This window comes from Lithobates pipiens, unplaced genomic scaffold (genome assembly GCF_037356315.1).
Source record: "Lithobates pipiens isolate NorthernLeopardFrog02 unplaced genomic scaffold, aLitPip1_a1.2 Scaffold_13, whole genome shotgun sequence".
In the NCBI taxonomy this organism is placed as follows: domain Eukaryota; kingdom Metazoa; phylum Chordata; class Amphibia; order Anura; family Ranidae; genus Lithobates; species Lithobates pipiens.
The window spans coordinates 5741361-5761786 of record NW_027507718.1 but is presented as its reverse complement, the minus strand read 5'-3'; the positions used below and the strand labels follow the sequence as shown (position 1 = coordinate 5761786).

The following is a 20426-nucleotide window of genomic DNA, read 5'->3' as shown; positions in this document are numbered from 1 at the left end:
CGCCACTGGTATATCTATATATACTAGTATATAAAAAAGCCTGACAGAGGTTCCTAGCATACCCTACTCAAGGGATATGCAATTAGCGGACCTCCAGCTGTCGCAAAACTACAAGTCCCATCATGCTCTGCCTCTGTGTGTCAGGCTTGTGGCTGTCAGAGTCTTGCTAGGCCTCATGGGACTTGTAGTTTTGCAACAGCTGGAAGTCCGCTAATTACATATCCCTGCCCTACTCTTTCCAAAATTTAGAAGAATGTTTTGGGTAGAGATTCACATACCTGCAGCAGCATTTAGTATTCTCTGCAATATACCAGTTTATAATAGTTTGCAACAAATTGATGCACTACAAGTGGGCATTAGGATGCACCTAGCTTTAAAAAAATGTGTGAAGATCATGAAGACCAAATGAAGAGACAAGTAATACCCATTTTGTAAGTTATGATTTCTTAGAACTGATTGACTAATTCTTTATGCAAGAATTTCAGCTGAGGCTTTAACCACTTAAGCCCCGGGACCATTTTGCTGGCCAAAGACCAGAGCACTTTTTGCGATTCGGCACTGCGTCGATTTAACTGACAATTGAGCGGTCGTGCGACGTGGCTCCCAAACAAAATTGACGTCCTTTTTTTACCACAACTAGAGCTTTCTTTTGGTGGTATTTTATCACCCCTGCGTTTTTAATTTTTTGCGCTATAAGAAACAAAAGTGTGACAATTTTGAAAAAAAAACCCCACATTCTTTTTTACATTTTGCTATATAATACATCCCCCAAAAATTTATAAATACATTTTTTTTCCCTCAGTTTAGGCTGATATGTATTCTTCTACATATTTTTGGTAAAAAAAAAAAAAAATTGCAATAAGCGATTATTGAATGGTTTGCACAAACTAGGGGATAGTTCTTTTTTTACTAGTAATGGCGGCGATCGGCGATTTTTATCGTGACTGCAACATTATGGCGGACACATCGGACATTTTTGACACATTTTTGGGACCATTGTCATTTATACAGCAATCAGTGCTATACAAATGCACTGATTCCTGTGTAAATGACACTGGCAGTGAAGGGGTTAACCATTAGGTGGCAGTATAGGGGTTACGTGAGCCTGGAGGAGTGTTTCTAACTGTGGGAGGCGTGACTGTGTGACACGTCACTGATCTCTGCTCCAATCACAGGGAGCAGAGGTCAGTGACACTGTCACTAGGCAGAACAGGGAGATGCTTGTTTACATTAGCATGTCCCCGTTCTTCCTCCCCGTGAGACAATCTCAGGTATCATTGCGGCGATCGAGTTGCACACACGATGGCATGGCGGCAAATTTAAAGGGACGTACCTGTACGCCCATTTACCTGCCCGGGCCATTCTGCCGATGTATATCAGCGTGCGCCGGTCGGCATGTGGGTAACCTTGTAAAACAAGCCAAAAGGCAGGTACTGTAGCTTCTGCTGTCTTTTCCCTTTAGGTAACCCATAGTGGCCTGGGAATTATTTGTCATTTGTTAAATGTTTATTTGTAAAATAAAATATACAGTATAGTAATAAAAAAACAGTAGTTTACTTATAAACCTTTAAAATATTTTAATAATTTTGAAAGATGCAACATGATTTCAGCTTTCACCTATCTGCGGCAATATCAAATACTGCAAAGATGATAACAACAACAATACAGAATACATTGACAATAATTTACCCTAACGTATTCTGTAAACAGAATCTGGAGCAGCTTTGCACAGTAACCAATCAGCTTTTAGCATAAGCTTGTTCATTTAAGTTTTGAATAAAAGCTAGAAACTGATTGGTTACCATAGTCATGTGCTCCAGTTTGTTTCAGTCTTACTAAATTTCCCTCAACATATTTTATTTAAAGTGGAGGGCCACCCAAAAAAAAAAAAAAGCATTAATAAAATAAAAAATGCCTCGGGGCGGCCGACATCGTGGGATTGTTGGACAGGTAAGTGTCCTTATTAAAAGTCAGCAGCTACAGTGTTTGCAGCTGCTGACTTTAAAAAAAATAATAATAATAATAATAGCGGCCGGAACACCCCTTTAAGTCCAACATCAAAACGCTGCATAGTGCCAGACACTTAACAATGTTCTGTGTTTGGAACAAGCAAAAAATTGTTCCGCATGATGCATGCAGGGGAAATTTAGTTTGGTCATACATTATACATTTTTCTTGTACAATTTTCCTTTACCAAAACCATATAATATGAGATCAAATCAAAACACTTTCAAATTTGTAAGCAATCAAGCAGGCCTTTGCACTACATAGTTGAAGGTAAATCTAAAGAAAACCGAACAAGAAAATTGTATAATGTATGGCCAGCTTACAGTATAGCTGGCCATACATGTTCAATTCTCTTGTACAGGTTTTCTTTACATTTACCAAAAAAAACTAAAAAAAACAAACAAACCATGTAATATGAGGTCAACTAAACTTTCAATTGTATCCAATTAGGCAGGCCCTTGCACTACATAGTTTAAGGTAAATCTAAAAGAAAATTGTACAAGAAAATTGAACATGTATGACCAGCCTACGTATCACATTTACGCACTGGAAGATTAAGGCTAGGTTCACATTGTTGCAAGTGTGTAAATCGCATGTGTTTCTACACCTGCAAGCACCCCGCAGCCAAAACGTTCTGCTCTTTTGCAGACACGAGCGGGTACCATTAACTGCTTGACGACCAGCCACCGTCATTATAGGGTGGCAGGCCAGCACGATCCCGCAAGCCGTCATAGCTATGCGCCGGCTCGCAGGATCGAGATAGCAGGCGCGTGCAAGCGCCCGCTGCACTGCGGGGGTACCGATGCTTATGGCTACGATGACCACCGGCCACGAGTAATTGCAGGCACGAGAGGCTGAACAGGGACGTGTGTGTGTAAACACACAAATCCCTGTTCTGAGAAGAGTGGCAGATCATGAGTTCCTAATAGCTAGGAGGAACCACAATCTGTCATTTCCTCTAAGTCAGTCCCCTCCCTCTACAGTTAGAAACACACACTAGGGAACATAGTTAACCCCTTGATCACCCCTAGTATTAACCCTTTCCCTGACAGTGACATTTTTACAGTAATCAGTGCATTTTTATAGCATTGATCACTGCATAAATGCCACTGGTCCCAAAAATGTGTCAAAAGCGTCTGATGTGTCTGCCATAATGTCGCAGTCCCGTTAAAAATCGCAGATCGCTGTCATTACTAGTAAAAAAAATAAAAAAAATAATAAACATGCTATAAATCTATCCCCTATTTTGTAGACGCTTTTGCACAAACCAATCAATAAACGCTCATTGAGATTTTTTTTACCAAAAATATGTAGAACAATACATATCGGCCTAAACTGAGAAAAAAAATGATTTTTTTAAAAAAAAGGAGATATTTATTTATGGGGATATTTATTAGCAAAAAGTACAACTTGTACGTGCAGTCACTGTAGATCGCTGTAGATCTGAGGGGAAGCTCTGCAATGAATTGAAGCTCTGCTGATTTTATCATCCAATCATGTGCAACCAAAAATGCTGATTTTTATTTTCCTTGCATGTCCCCCTAAGATCTACAGCGACTGCACTTCCAAGTGCACTTGTAGTGCAAAGTGGCGTTACCTTTAGTAAATAACCCCCATTGCATTTTTTCAAAATTGACACTTTTTTTTGTTTATAGCGCAAATAAAAACCGCAGAGGCAATCCAAGACCACCAAAAGAAAGCTCTATTTGTGGGAAAAAAGGGCGTCAATTTTGTTTGGGTGCAGCGTCGCACGACCGCACAATTGTTAGTTAACCTCCCTGGTGGTACGATTATTTCTGATTTTAGGTGCTAAAAGCGGAACCATTATTTTGCATGAAAATTTGGCGTTTTATATTGTAGTCCTGTAATTCTTAGGAATAACTCTCTTAAATCTGTTCAAACCAGAGTCTAGCAGACATCCCGGGTATGATAAAGTTTGAAAAATGAAATCATAAATTATAATATAATAATTATAAATAATTGTACCAAATAATAATATAACAATAATAAAAATTATTCAATAATGTAATCAAATCAAAAACACTGACATTTGCTCAGTTGCAGAATTGTCACTGTCATTACTTTTCAGTATTTGATGACTGATCTCCCCACAAATCGCTATCCCTCAATTCTGCGAGTGATTCCAATTTATTATCTCTGTTTTCTAGCTGGTCTAAAATCATTTTTGATGTAAAGGGACAGTTTTGGTTGCTATGGACAATCTCCAGTTTCCAGGCATAAAGAACAGTTTTCATAATATAAAACTGCATGCAGGACACTGGGCAGACCACTAGGGACAAAGGGGATGTGAAATTATTACATACAGCAATGTAATCTGTAAGATTACATTATACTGTATGTATACTGTGTGTTTCACTTTTTGAATTTGGCTCGTACAGCGCGGGGACATCGCTGGATCCAAGGGAGAAGGTAAGTAAACCTCCTCCTGGATTCAGCGATGCAGTCCTGAGTCTGGCTCGGGGGTTACCGCTTTTGGTATAAAAATTCCACCCCGAGCCAGACTCGGGAATACCGTCAGGGGGGTTAAAGCGACGCAGTGCGAATCGAAAAAAATGGCCCGGTCATTCAGCAGTCAATTATTAAAGTAGAACTATAGGCAAAGTTTTTTTGGATTTTGGATAGATTATAGGAGGGTTATAACCTCTGCCATTTTTTTGTTTTTTGCCATCTGCGTCCCATCAGGATGATTTACCTTCACTTCATGTTCCATTTGCAAAACAAGAAGTGAGAGGAAATCCCTGCAAATTAGAAGAATCCCTTGGGGCCCCCAAGGTCAACAGAACTAATGTCGCCATTGGAAGATTTCCCCTTTATTGCTTTTCTGGGGACAACCCAAAATTTGGGATTCTCTTTTACTTTTACTTTCAATGACAATAGTAAACAAATAGCGAGGATGAATCTCCCCAACAGGGACACAGACAGCAATAAAAACTGACAGGTGTTCTAATCCCTCTCCACTCTGTCCAAAAGGTTTTGCCTTTAGTTATACTTTAATGGTGCCCCACGTGTGGAAAAACAGTGTGTTTTTGGCTTTATGAAACCACATGGTGCAAAAGCGTCATGTGATTTTATAAAGGTGCAGTGACCCTTTCTCTGTGTTTCCCACAGGTACATTAAAATGAATGAGCTGTTGTGCCTGTGCAAAGACGAGTGAACCCAGCCTTAGGGAAAAAACTGCCACTTTATGTGAACTGTCACTCTATGTAAACTGCTGCATACCAAAGTGAAACTACAGTTTCAATTGCCTTAATATTACATAAGCATCACTCGCCTGTTAATTAGATGCTTTACTTTCAGCCTATGTAGCTGAAAAAAAATGCCCAAAACATATAAACAAAATATTTAAATCGACTTTTTAAAAAGTTAAAAACTTCTGTAGAGTTTTATTGCAATTTGCATCCCCGTTAGGAAAGTTTCCCCTCACTCCATGTTCAATGACTGGTTCCACATGGGGCAGCAAGTGAGATGAAAAAAAATAAAAAATGATAATATGCTATTTTTAGTAAAACAGGCAAGACTTAGAACCTCTGTAATTTTTGTGATGTCTGTGATGCATGGGTTTTTTTGTTTTGTTTTTTGCATTCGAATCCCTTCCCTAATCTGTCCAAAACCAGGACATTTTACATAGTATTAATACATTACACATTTTAAATAGTATTAATGTGTATACCTAGTAAGCACCTAAAAGTGTAGAACATTAGACGAGAAAGCTACTGCTAAACTGAAAAATATCATAATATTACTGACTTACAGAAATTACCAGTACCTGATGAAGTTGATGTTTCTCCTCTTTTCATGCCTAGCTTGCTATATACTTCTCTGTCATTATCAACATAGATTTCATGATGATATCCTGTTATGGAGCAAAAATTCTGAAAAGACATGTGCATATTATAAGTTTACTAGGGTATCTTTTGAGCATCTTTCAAAAAAAAAAAAAAAAAAGCACCCTATATTAAATCTTTTGTTATTTTGTTCATTTTTTTATTCATTTGTTTTTTATTAGAAAAAATAAAGAAAATGATTTTCCAAAAAAAAAAAAAAAATAGAAGTTAATTGATGGTCCCTGTCTCTATCCAAATAACATAGTTCTTCTACTTGGAATTGCATATAATCATCAGGCTTAAATCGTTAAACAGGGTATAATAAAGAGAAAGATAGGACAAATGAAAAAAAAGGAGATGGATACCTCTTTTTATAGTACAAATAAGGGACGAAAATATGTTCACTTACTTTTTCAGGGAATAGTATGCCATATAGATGGACCTTGGCCCTGATTGTAGTTTATAATCCATTATTGTTTCATAATACCTTATATTATTATTTAATCATTACCCCCTTTTAGCATTTAGCGTCCATAATTATACCTGACTATTGATATTATAATTGTAATTTCATTTCTATTTTGTATATTTTATTTTTATTTTTTTAATATGAATATTCTAATACAATACATTATTATATAATCTCTCATTATATAATATAATTTATTGTTATCTTACTAGCTCTTATTGACACAATAAGTTTAATTGTATACTTTAACTTTATCTTGTAAAACTTGTTTTTTTACAATACTGATTTATTGTAATTTATTATAATCTATAAAATAAAATTATTCAACAAGAAAAGGGAGATGGAAGGGGGGCATCGATTGTCTTATACCCAGACATTTAGGTTGATTTACTAAAGACTAATAAACTGTGTACTTTGCAAAGTGTAGTTGCTCTCTGCAAGAGCAGTTGCTCCAGAGCTTAGTAAATGAGCAGAAACTCTGCTGACGTTCATTATGCAATCATGTGCAAGCAAAAATGCTGTGTTTTTTTATTTTATTTTCCTTGCACATAATTGGGTATTTTTTGCAAAGTAAAGCTTTACCTCATTTACAAAGCTCTGGAGCAACTGCACTTTGCAAAGTGAACAGTCTATCTGCCTTTAGTAAATCAACCCCATTGTCTATAAGATAAGAGTAATTTCCCGGTAGTGGGCAACTATATAAAAAGAGGGAACGTCTAGTTCATGGGTCATTAAATCATTAACTCCAGGGACTGGAAGCTTGTAAAGAGTCTATAAGGCTGGATTCACACCTATGCATTTTTAGTGCTTTTTGCATTTTGCAGATTTGCACTACAGTCCATTTAACATGGTTTCCTATGGAACAAGTTCTGTAGTGCAAATATGCGAAATGCAAAAAGCACTAAAAATGCATAGGTGTGAATCCAGCCTAATTGTCTTAAATTCCCTCCAGCGATCCTAAATATTAAACTATAACTTGATCATATCATAGCATGATCTAATTAAATTATGAACTAATGGACAAAGCAGGTAATGACTTCCAATGTAAAGATACATTGAGGTTTATTTACTAAAGGCAAATTTACTGTGCAGTTCAAGTGAACTACAAGTACAGTTGCTCTAGATCTGAGGGGAACACGCAAGGAAAAATAAAAAAAACTGAATTTTTGCTTGCACATGACAGGATAATAGAAGTCAGCAGCACTTTCCCTCATTTCGGAGCTTCTCCTTAGATCTAGCGCAATTGCACTTGTGAAGTTTGCCTTTAGTAAATCAACCTCCCTGTTCTTTGCAGAGTTTAATACATCAAGGATTAAGCTATTTCCATAGTCTTTATATGAAAGTTTGGCACCATGGAACGAAAAGACTCAAGGGTCTAAAGGGTGCAGCCCAACCTGAAAGCTTAGATATTACACCCACACTCTAGATTGTTTGATTAAGGTGGCAAAACCACCACATATATACAATGGTCCCTTCTGTATTAAATCCTCTCCAAGACTTTGACAAATAAACTGGATGTCAAGTGTAATGGGAATAGGTACCAGTGTGCAGCCATTTTAAAATTTAACTCCTCAAATGTTGTACTTGTAGACATATGATATAGCTTTAACATTTTTTTCATTAGGTAGAATAGAAGATCTTTTTCCCATGTGTCCAAATAACCAGAAAAATTAGGAGTCTCAAATTTCAGGATAGTCCAATATGTATGGGAGAGCATAATGAGGACAGTCGAGACTTAATAAAAAAAAGCCTCTTCCAGGTTTAGGTCTGTTTTATCCCTAATAGGTTGAAGAAAGCAGTGTTTAAATTGTTTTACCTGACTGGGATTGGGATTTGGGTCCTTGGGAGTAAAGAGGACCACTGGCTAAACGGTACATGGCAGTTATCAGAGAGCACCTTGTATATATGATGATTACACCACTGGGGTCTTTCTGTAGGCTAAACTCTTTATGAGCTTTGTTTGGACTACTACTGTCAGACAGTGAGGGAAATACTGGAATAGTTACCTACCTTCAGTTACCTTATTACTACAATGGGAGCAGGGGCGGTCCATCCATTAAGGGCACCCCGGTGCCGCCCCCTCTCTCCTCGCCACCCCCCTATATGCAATGTTAGATTGAGCATAGCCTGAATCTATCCATTGCCCCCTATTCATGCGTCCGGCCACTTTTAGGGCACCGGGTGCATGAATTAAAGTGGACAGGGTTTTTTTTTTTTTTTTTAAAACACCTGATCAGAGCCATAAGCTCTAATAGGCTTCCAAATAGGGTGGGCTCGGAATGCTGAGGATGCATCTGGAGCCCAACCAGGTGTGTTGCAACAGTGACTGAATATTCGCTGTTGCAACACCGATCCCTCTGCCAGTCAATTGGGAAGCATGTCTCCCGACTGGCTGAAAGGACAGGCGATCTATTGGACTCCTGGGAGGAGGGGAGGAGACGCACAGCGGAAGCGAGGAGGAGAAGAGCCGCTCGGCCGCCGCCAATGCCTGGATGGTCGATCCCCACCACCTAGATGGGGAAAGTGCCGGTGGACCGACCGGCAGACAGCACGTGGGGGGGGGGTGGTTGTTAACCCCCCCAAACAAAAAATCAAAAGCCGCCACTGAATGGGAGAATAACCTTTAGTCAACTGAATTTTCTCCTATATTTTTCCCCGGTGTTCTCCATTTATATTGGTCGTTCTCACTGTCTTTGGCCCCATTTTATGCCTCCCCATAGCCCGAGCTGTCATGATAATGAACCCACCCAACTTAAAATATGGATAATAGGCATAATGTCAGATGAAGAGATTTGAAACCCTGAGGAAGTGCCTTGAATGCGAAACACGTAGGAAAGATCTAAAAAAAATTCTCTGATCACTGCCTTAATGGTTTTATGTGTTACGTTATAATAATTTGTCTCTATCAATTGTACAATTTTTTATATTTCGTAATAAAGACATTATTTTTTTTTACTATATATTTGTCTTTTGGTATACGTAACATACTGAGAGGCCATCCTTAAACACCTACAACCTGTTGCTGTATTTCCTTTAATATATATTATTGGGTTTATGATCCCTCAGTATCAAGCTGAATTAGCTACTATCAGTTAAGTGCAGTGCCTTCCCCAAAAATTCTCCCACTTTACACAGTGTCATTGAAAACATTTTGTGAATAGTCTGTTACCACATATCAGAAAGAACAAACAACAGCAAAGGGTCCTGTATGGTACGGACAAGGCCTAATTGCTTCATTTAAATATTCCAGCTAATATCTACCTGGTAAAGTGCACAGATGGACACCAAGAAGAACACTTCTCTTAGTTTATGCTTTTTAATTCTTATTCTTATACCCAACACATATTTTGTTTTTTGCATGGAGGTATGCATATTGCTGCACCTATCCAGTAGCACAAAATACTACAAAATAATACACAAAAAGACCAACTTTCCTAATAGGCCTAGGTGCCTACTATGGAGCCTGGTGTTAGAGAAGAGCCCAACAGGCCTGAGTGTGTGTGGGCTGGTTAACAGCTTGGAAGATGATCTCATACATGGATAGGATAGGTCATGAAGGTGCAGTTCAGGAAAAGACGATTTAGTCAAGGAGCCCTAAAGCTTATTGTAGGACATGACCATCCAATTTAGGCAAGTATACATCTGATGCAGGATGTATCCCTATATTTATCTATGACTTCATATCAATACACTCAAAATCGTATAAAAATATGATATAAAATATGTTACCTGTATATGAAGATATGAGGCTTGACCAATAACAATAAGTCTGACATCAGCTTTCTAAACAAGAAAGATAAATTAGAAGTAAACAAATAAGAATATGCAAAGTGAAAATCATGGATAATGTACACGTTGGCAGAACTACCACCATAATGCATTCCCACACCCACCTAACTGTCCCCGAGCCACCCACATCAAATCATTCTCTGCAGCTATTACCTTTTGTACCACCACCCCCTCCCTTTAGAATGTAAGCTCTACGAGCAGGGCCCTCCTGTACCTTTTGTATTGTACTGTAATTGTGTTGTCCCCCCTATACATTGTAAAGCGCTGCGTAAACTGTTGGCACTATATAAATTGTGTATAATAATAATAATAATAATAAAAAATAATAATAATTCCTTGCAGTGGCTAGGGGGCCCACTCGAGACCCTTGAAAAGAGGATTCATGTGCTGAAGGAAGCTCCACTTTGTGTCCTAGGATCCAGGATACTCTGTAGATCAGCAGCAGGTGCTTGATTTTGCTGTTCCAGCAGTGGTACCTGCTGCTCTCTCAGGCATTGCAGGATGCAATCTGCAACCCAGGATGTAAAGCAGCCACAGACGCTTTGGCAGCACAGGCACCCGCTAGGAAGTAAAGACCAGTTCTACCTCTCCAGGTTATTTGACCTGTCACATGAATGGAGAGAGGATAAAAGGGAAGTTTGACTTCTACCTCTTGTGGTGCGTAAGCACTGACAGCAGTTATGACCAAGCTGGGGGTGCACAATCTGTTTGCACTGTGCCCTTCAAGTTCAGCTCCCTCTATTTAATCTACTACCATCTACAGGGTAGTGCTACCCAGTTCCCCTTTTTCTCACAGTGCCACAGCAGCCCCATCCTCACAAAGACCCTCAACCCCCCCCACAGTCTTCTGCAGTACCCCTAGTGCCCCAAGCCTGTCCCTGGGCTTCTATCCATCCATAAAGCTCCACAGCCTTTTGCAGAACCCACCAACTCCCTAGTGTCCCCAGCTGCACCGGGACCCCCTCCACCCACAAAGTTTGCCACTGTGCACCTTATCCTTCTGAAGAGCCCCTCAAAGCCCTTGTACACACGGTCGGAGATTCCGACAACCAAATCCGTCGGATTTTGGCCGACGGATTTTGTCCGAAACTGTTGTATACACACGGTCGGACAAAGTTGTTGGAAAATCCGACGTGATGACGTTATTTTGTTACGACAGGACTATGTTCACGCTAGTAGCCAATAGCTTTGGTGTAGGAATTTGATCTGAGCATGCGTGGCACTTTGTCCAATCGGAATTCTCTACACATGATCCGAGTATGTCCGATCGGAGCATTTTGTCGGAAAATATTTCCGGCAAGTTGGAAAAGTTGGTCCGACGGATATTCTGACGGAAACAGTCCGATGCAGACCACACACAGTCGGAATATCCGACAAAACGCTTCGATCGGACACATTCCGATGGAATCTTCGACCGTGTGTACAAGGGCAAACTGCCCCATAGTCAGCTGGACATCAGCTGTGGCTAAATAATTCCCCTGCCCTGCAGCTGCATGTAACAAAGGATTCCGGTAACATCATTGATCCAATATGATCACATGAACGTATTTGGTCAATGACATTGTCCAAATACTGTATGTGCATATGGTCTAATTAGATTAATGTCACCATCATCTTTGGGCTTTTGTTACCTGCAGCTATGGGATGGGGAATTTTCAGGTACAGCTGATTGCTCTGGGGGCCTGCTATCAATTCCCTATGGGTCTGAGCAAAATCGTAGCTCCTCACTGGCCACTGACACAGAGCTTATATTCCTCCACATGACCACTAACACTGGAGCATTTGTCCATCACTACTGACCATTGCCTTTTTTTTGTCTAACCTATTATTTTAAGAATATGAACTATGACCATGGGATTCTGCATCATTAACCCGCACTGTTAGGGAGCCCATGAAAAAGTGCAATTTCTGTTTTTGCCTCTGGAAATACATCAACCTATTGCAACAATCAGATTCCATCTTGGGTCTCTTTAAAACTGAAAGACGATGTCTGATTCTTTGTCATAGGTTTCTGCATTTTGCCTTATTAATTGAGGCCACAAAGCATATTAAATGACCATTACACGTTACTTTTACTGTGCGTTCACTCTCATCAGCCCGGAAGCAATGTATTTACTTCAAACACCCAGTCAGGCTGAAGGTTTTTCTTCAAATTGTATTTCTTTTTAATTAACTAGGTGAGTCTTTTAAGTGAAAGCAGAGGGTGGTATATAACATGGCTACTTTAGTAAACAATCATTGTTTGGTTCCAATCTGTGCAGTGTTATTTTAGGGCTCATTCATTGACATTTAAAACGCAGCCTTAAGATGTGCACAGCATATAGTTTCGTATGTATTTAAGCACACTTTAGGAATCAATAAGGCCATACACAGCTGCGTCTACAAATGAAAAGCTGTGCCATGTCTACAGGTATAGAAAAAGAGTAGAATGTAGTTGCATCCAGGGCCATACATATCTACAGATTTAATGTGTGTAAATGTGTATATGCATACATGTGTAAAGTACATAGAAGAATTGTAAGTGTCTATACGTATCTTAAGGTGCATAGTTTACCCAAGATCTTCTGCCAGCATGAACCTACATTTCATGCAGAAAATACACATAAACCTGTGTGAATGAATCCTTAGGTCAGCCATAAATTTCTTTCCTGCATATAATCACAGATAATCGCAAGAGATTCCAGCAGGCTGGTTGAACCCAATTTGATTGGTTGATCAACTTTGTACAACCAGCCTGCCTGTTAATGGTTCGACATGAATCGTGTATGGCCAGCCTTAGGTGTGTTCCTATTGACTATATATAATCTTTGTTTTGACGAAAGCGCATTAACCACTTGCCGACCGCGCTATAGCCGAATAATGGCTAAAGCGAAAGCCGTCATATACTGGACACTGCTGCTCACAGATTGTGGTAAAGTGCCAATCAGCGGCTCTTTACCACATGATCAGCTGTGTCCAATTACAGCTGATCGCGGATGTAAACAGAAGCCAGTTATCAGCACTCCTTTCCTTTCGCTGACAGCATGCGTAAAAGGGACATGTACACTGATAATCAGGGCACTGGTTTTCAGTGTCCTGATTATCAATGCAGCCCCAACAGTGCCCATCAGGGCTGCCAATCAGTGCCCGCCAGTGCTGCAAATCAGTGCCCACGAGTGCCTCCTCATCAGTGGTCCTTATAAGTGCAGCCTCATTAGTGGCGCCTCATCAGTGCCCATCAGAACTGCCTCATCAGAGCACTTCAATGAAGGAGAAAAATGACCTGTTTGAAACATTTTATAACAAACTATGAAAAAGTAAAATTTTTTCAAAATGTATTCTTTATTCATTTATTTAGCAAAAAAAAACAAAAAACCCAGTGGTGATTAAATACCACCAAAAGAAAGCTTCTGGGGTCAAGAACCCCTGAAGACATCAGACGTAGGCTGACTAAACGGAATTGGGTGGAGTTTGAAATACATGATATCCAGTCAGCTGGAACGCAGCTAACCGGTGTTTCCATTATAATACATGCTGACTCTCTTCTTTGATGTAAGTGCAATACAACCTTCTTTTATAAATGATTCAAAATACTGCACCGTGAGAGTATCCTTTCCTCTCTCTATGTGGCAAATCTGGAGCTTTGAATATTACCTATATCTATACACACACACACACACACACACACACACTAGAGGTCGACCGATATATCGGCCGATATTTGCAGTTTTTTAATTAATCGGCATCGGCCGATTGTGCTGATAAAAAGCTGATTTAGAACTACAGCGGGACTTTGAAATGACTTCTGTAACAATAGTTTTCCATGTGCCCTTGTGGTGACTGGTGCCAATTATCGCATATAGTGAATGAGCCCTAAGAGCTTGTGCATAGGGGCCCTTGCAAATGCATCTAGTATGTCTCACCTCACATTAAAAAGACCCACTGCTGATCGCCAAACAAGGGAAAACTGATGCCTAAAGCAAACATGCAAACATTTACATGGTTACACTGCTAATAGATGGTAAAAATTCAAACAACTCAAAATCCATTGTCCCAGTGACTGTGTGAAGGATATAGTAATATAATTAGAAATGGATGGATAATCCTCTGCACACTGCTATACACCCTTTCCAGCAAACTATGCAATGAAAAATAGGGATTCTTAGTTCACACATATTGCAATACATGTTTAAGCTAGCTAACTGCATCAAAGTAATCCCTCTTATGGCCAGCCCTACACTGCTCTGCTACTGAAAATGCTACGGTGGACACAATGTCAACAAGGAGCATCAAGACACAAGGTGGGGGGAGAGCTACTAGGTTCAGGTCTGGTCACTGTAACAGAAACAAAATATATCTGTACTCAAATCCCAAAAGCTTGTACATGCATACAGTGAAGGGAAAAAAGCATTTGATGCCCTGATGATTTTGTACATTTGCCCACTAACAAAGAAATGATCAGTTTATCATTTTAGGACACTTTTATAATGATGCGCGGGGGCGTCGGCTGTAAAAGGTGGCAGTAGTTTTAGCGGCTCTTTACCGTCATTTTAGAGGCTCTTTTCATCCGCTAGCGGCCCACTAGCGGCCAAATAAAGGGTTAAAAGCGCCCATAAATCGATGCTACCGCGCCGATTTGCACACGCTTTGGCGGTGCTTCACATTGATTGCAATGGGCAGGGGTGCTTCAAAGATGCTGCTTGCACGACTTTTTTTTAACGTCCTGCAAGCGCACCGCTCTAGTGGGAAAGCACTCGGACTTGCACACTGGAGTGATAGGAGAGGTGCTTTACAGGTGCTATTTTTAGCGCTATAGCGCCTGTAACGCGCCTCAGTGTGAAAGTAGTCTTAACCTCCCTGGCGGTAATCCCGAGTCTGGCTCGGGCTGCAATTTCAGTACCACGAGCAGTAACCCTGAGCCAGACTTGGGATCGCATCGCTGGATACAGGGAGGATACAGGGAGAGGTTACTTACCTTGTCCCCTGGATTCAGCGATGACCCCCGCTGTGTGTGCGAGCCGCCCTCCGCTCGATTCACACAGTGCCCGAGTGCCGCCGAGCTCCGTTCCCTGCGACGTTACGGAGATCGGCGCCAAATTCAAAAAAAGTAAAAATACACAAAACACATACAGTACTGTAATCTTACAGATTACAGTACTGTATAAAAAAATTACACACCCCCTTTGTCCCTGGTGGTCTGCCCAGTGACCTGCATGTAGTTTTATATTATAAATACTGCTTTTTCTGCCTGGAATTTGGAGATTGTCCATAGCAACCAAAAAGTGTCCCTTTATGTCAAAAGTGACTTTAGACTAACTAGAAAACAGCGATAATAAATTATAATCACTTGCAGAATTGAGAGATAGAGATTTGTGGGGAAATTCAAACACTAAATCTAATGACAGCGACAATTCTGCAAATGAGCAAATTTCTGTGTTTTTGGATTTGATTACATTATTGAATAATTTTTATTATTATTTATTATATTATAAACTTTATCATACCTGGGATGTCTGCTAGACTCTGGTTTGAACAGATTTAAGAGAGTTATTCCTAAGAATTGCAGGCAGGCCTACAATATAAAACGCCAAATTTCCATGCAAAATAATTGTACCACTTTCAACACCTAAAATCAGAAATAATCATACCGCCAGGGAGGTTATAGTAGTTTTAAACCCACGTTGATAAAAAAAATAAAAAAATAAACAAAAACAAACTAACACCTGTGAGACAACAGGTATAATTAGCTAGTATGCATACGTTTGTTAGTAGGTGTCCCTTATTCCTATCTCAAAATGTTGGGAGGTATGGTAGTATACAGTAACTTCCCTTTTTTTATAATCCTAAAGATGTCATCTAATATGACTACTGAAATCAGTAATGTGTACTGAGCATAGGCATCTGCGTGTGCATTATAATAGAGGGTTTAACTTCTGTGGGACTACAAGTACCATCAGCTAAACTGTGTGGGTGTTGTTTAACAGCAGAGTCCTTAACTATAACATGGGTTATGCCTGCTCACCACTCCAAATCTCAGGTGGATTAGATAACGGTGCAGATAAAGTGAAGACTCCAGCCGGAAATTTCTCTCTGTGTCTTTGCTCTGTAAAATGGCGGCCGCCGCGCCACCCTGCAGCTCACTGGAATCGGAATTTCAGGAGACTCTGGATGACCTAAAACACCCGCCGGTCCACACTGCACTGAAGAAGCGATGCTGTCCGCAGAGATCCCTCTGGGTATAGCTGTCCGGCTCCCCGCTGTATAGGCCACAAATTGTCTGCAAACTCCCCGTCACACAGACCTCCTGTTGGCAGAGTCAAAACAGCGTCCAGAGTGGCTGATCTAGGCCATGGCATCCCTTTTTATATCCCCTGCCAGCAGTCTGTTCTGTGCATTCAGCATTCTGTTCCTTGTAGTTCAGATCAGTCCTGCTGGCAGAGTCCCTTCAGCATTCTGAACTACATGTCCCATGATGCTTTGCTCTACATCCTCACACAGGAAGAGAGGAAATTCACACACAGAGTCCAGCAAACACCAGAGGGAGCCAACCCCACATTAACAACACAGAAAAATGTCTCTAACATACAAGCATAATAGCTGACCTTGGCTACCCTTATTTCACTCATTAAAATGCAAATCAATTGGTAACTTTTTTGAAATGCATTTTTCTGGATATTTTTGTTGTTATTCTGTCTCTCACTGTTAAAATAAACCTACCATAAAAATTATAGACTGATCATTTCTTTGTCAGTGGGAAAAATGTACAAAATCAGCAGGGGATCAAATACTTTTTTCCCTCACTGTATAATCTATCAGGTGCTGAAGGGGTGTGACCACATGTTAACACTAGAAATTCTAAATAACCCTCTGCACACTGCATTACCCTTTCTAGCAAACTTGAAATTGCAATGAAAAACTGATTTTTAGTTCACACATATTGCAATACAGGGGTTGCAAAAACATTTTTTTTTTAAATAACAAACATGTTAAACTTACCTCCACTGTGCAGCTCGTTTTGCACAGAATGGCCCAGAACCTGCTCTTCTGGGGTCCCTCGGCGGCTGTCTCAGCTCCTCCCCGCAAGAACTAACCACCTTCATGCGAGCTGACAACTATAGAGATTTCTGGTGACCAGATGGTCACCCGTCATCTCTATGATGTCGGAGGCCCTGGCACGACATTATGACGTCACGTCTGGGCCGCGGATGTAAACAAAGCCGTGAGATCATGGATTTTTTTTTTCTGATCTCCTGCTTTCCAGCCTGGAGGAGCGATGTGGGGTATTATTGACCCTGCATCTCTCCATTAAGAGGACCTATCATGAATGATTCCTTGTAATAGGAATAAAAGTGATCAAAATAAAAAAAATGTAAAAGAAAGTGTAAAAATAAAAACATTACTGCCATTTTATTCCCTAGGGTGTCTGCTAAAAAAAAAAAAAAATATATATATATATACAGTATATATATATATATATATATATATATATATATATAATGTTTGGGGGTTCTAGCAAAGAATTGATGATTTTTACTTGTAGGAGAGAAGTGCCAGAATAGGCCCGGTATGGAAGTGGTTAAAGGGATTAGGAGGCAACCCTAGTGCATAGTGCAGCCCATTCAAGTGAATGGGCTGCCCTATACGTGATACGTGGAATCATGTGAAAATCATGCAAACAAAATCGCAATTAAGAACGTGAGTTCCCGCTATGCGAAGTGTGAACGAGGCCTTACTGTGAATCCCCTCCTTTGTTCTGCAGATAAGTAGCAGAATCACAATAAAGCTCAGTGAGATGCATAAAAAGAAAGTCCATGCTGTGCACTTGTAACAATATAACTGTAGCAAATGTAGTGATCTGTACATTTTGTGTTCCGTTTTATTACAATTGTTAGCAGTAGACATTCAGTTATACCTGTAGAAAACTTTTGGGAACTTTAGCCAGATCTTCCACGTACTCTTTACAAGTGTAGCACAGGAAATTCTACAAAGACAGTAACAGAAAAACCCGTCAGTATCCTAGCAACTGTGTACACAACACACACTGCAAACATAATAGTACAACTCAACAGCAAACTGACATACAAAGTATAAAGTAAACAAAGAACACTTTAATTACATAACTACAAATAACAATAACACATCATTTTGCCAAGCCAAATATACTATATGTATGTTTACACTGTTAGGATGGCCATACGTGCTTTAATAAATAATCAATTTATTTTTCGAGAGATCTTTTGTGATAGGAATAATCAGTCTTTAGTGATCAGCCCATTCAATCGATATGCCACACATGGGGAAATTGACTTTGATTAATAGTTAAAAAAAATGGTCACTTGCGATTGTAAGTATCTTATCTGTGTATCTACCATGTAATCTCATGATCTGATCACTCAAAATATGATCCTCCAAAGTATCTCAGCGCATCAATCCATCAATTTACACCCTTGGTCGATCAACTCAGTCTGATTGAGTTTACGTCGTTCGGAAGAGAAGTTATGGCTATTGTTTGATGATTTGATTATTTTGATTAAAATACACATTGATTGAATAATAAGGTTGAATTGTGTATGGCCACCATTAGGCTACATTCACACTAGCCCCCCTGCATTTGGTTTAATGAAACACAGGAGAATGCAGAGAATTATATTTTCTTTACATGAACCTAAACGCAGGTAAACGCACAGTGTGATTTATACCGTTTACAGTGTTATGTTGTTTTAATAGTGTGAATGAGGCCGTAGCGTTTAAGTAACTTTTTGCTCTATTCAGATCAAACAGGAGACATTACATTTGCAGCTCGGGAATATCACTTACCCTCACAAAGATTATGATTGCCTTCTTCTCCCTGTAAAGGTCTCTGAACTCAAAGCTCTTACCATTCCTGTCCCTCAGCAGACAGCTTGCAGCTAGCTCTAGATCTGGGTGGTGGAGTGAATCGGAGAGATCAGCACTGCTCCACTCCACATTCCTGCCTATTTGCTGGGTGACTGGGGTGCTGTCTGAAGCCATATTCTATTCCCTTCCCAGTCTGGGACAGAGCCAGTCCTTCCTCCTAGACACTGAGTGGAAGCAATGTGTAACTGACATGTGGGTGGAACTTCCCTAGGAGCAGGCTGTATACAGTACATGTTAACCCTGAAATGCCTGTTCTCCACCGTCCGCTGACTCCTGGCTTAAGTGCTCAATATCCATTACTAAGACAATTCAGAAATGTCAGAAGCAGAACTGATGCTGCAAATAAAGTGTATGTAAACTCTATCAACCATATTTATTTTATTTGCTCCCTTTTGATCTGTTAAAGAGGAAGGTAAAGCATAATGGGCCACTATGCATCACATAGCAGCCCATTGTGTGTCACTTACCTGGCCCATTATGTGTCACTTACCTGGCACAGGAGCCAGCGATGTCACCGCTGTCCCCTGTAGTCCTGAGCGTCCATCTTCTTCCGTGTATCGCTGCTCCGGCCACTCGCAGCGCCGGAGCAGCGCACGGGAGCCGCCACTAATGGCATGCTGCTAACAGCGATAGTGCGCCTGCGCGCCGCTGTCTACGGCACATGCGCCGTAGACAGCCGTGACTCTTTTAGTAAATATCTCCTAAACCGTGTAGGTTTAGGCGATATTTCTTGGACCTATAGGTAAGCCTTAATCTAGGCTTTACCTGTAGATCAACGTGGTTTGTAAGTGTTTACAACCACTTAAAATATACCACTAAAAGAGTTTTATTATATCTGTTGAACAACTGGTCAAATAAGTAGCTGGTCATCCAGCCAGATTTTGATCAGATAATTTGCTGTGCTTTCTGCCTCTGAACTGTTAGGCCCCTTTCAGACGGAGCGAAATCCGTCCAAGCGGATCCGCCTGCTTAACGGGGGATCTGTGTCCGCTATGCAGCTCCCTGTTCTCTATGGGTTGGACGGATAGAAACGGACTGCCTGTCCACAATTGTCATTGGTTCAAATCCGGAACAGATCCCCATCTGTCTGTTTTTAGCAGACTGGATCAGATGCCGGCAGGTGCCAGCTGACATCCGCTGCCTGTATAGAACAATGAGTGGTCCGATCGGGTCGACCTGAAAAACTGACAGGTGAACCCAATTGGTCCGCTGGTGTTAAAAGGGCCTTATTGGTTTGAATTATTCACTGGTCTGCTATCTCCATGGAGTAAAAAACTATTCCCCCTGTTATGTAGAAGCGAGGGAGGTGCTATGTAGTCCTAACATAGTGTTACATAACCCTAACACATTACTAGGGTGCCAGTGCTGATCAGTTGTCTCCTTAGGATAGGTCCACAGTAATGGCGAACCTTGGCACCCCAGATGTTTTGGAGGTAAAT

General features: G+C 40.4%; 1 protein-coding gene across 3 annotated transcripts in view; it reads right to left on the bottom strand.

Moving 5' to 3' along the window:
• Nucleotides 1-19163, bottom strand: part of PRXL2C (peroxiredoxin like 2C) — a 25285-nt gene extending 6122 nt beyond the window's left edge. For 2 of the 3 annotated variants that reach the window (XM_077474793.1, XM_077474794.1), the window contains exons 1-4: nucleotides 18907-19163; nucleotides 18002-18070; nucleotides 10051-10104; nucleotides 5795-5900 (exon numbers count right to left, since the gene is read on the bottom strand). In XM_077474793.1, coding sequence (XP_077330919.1) covers nucleotides 5795-5900; nucleotides 10051-10104; nucleotides 18002-18070; nucleotides 18907-19101 — 424 coding nt within the window. In that variant the 5' untranslated portion in view covers nucleotides 19102-19163. Of the gene's footprint in view, nucleotides 1-5779; nucleotides 5901-10050; nucleotides 10105-18001; nucleotides 18071-18906 lie in introns of all 3 variants that reach the window. The other variant, XM_077474792.1, reaches the window with a different exon arrangement.
• Nucleotides 19164-20426: the final 1263 nt, after the last annotated feature.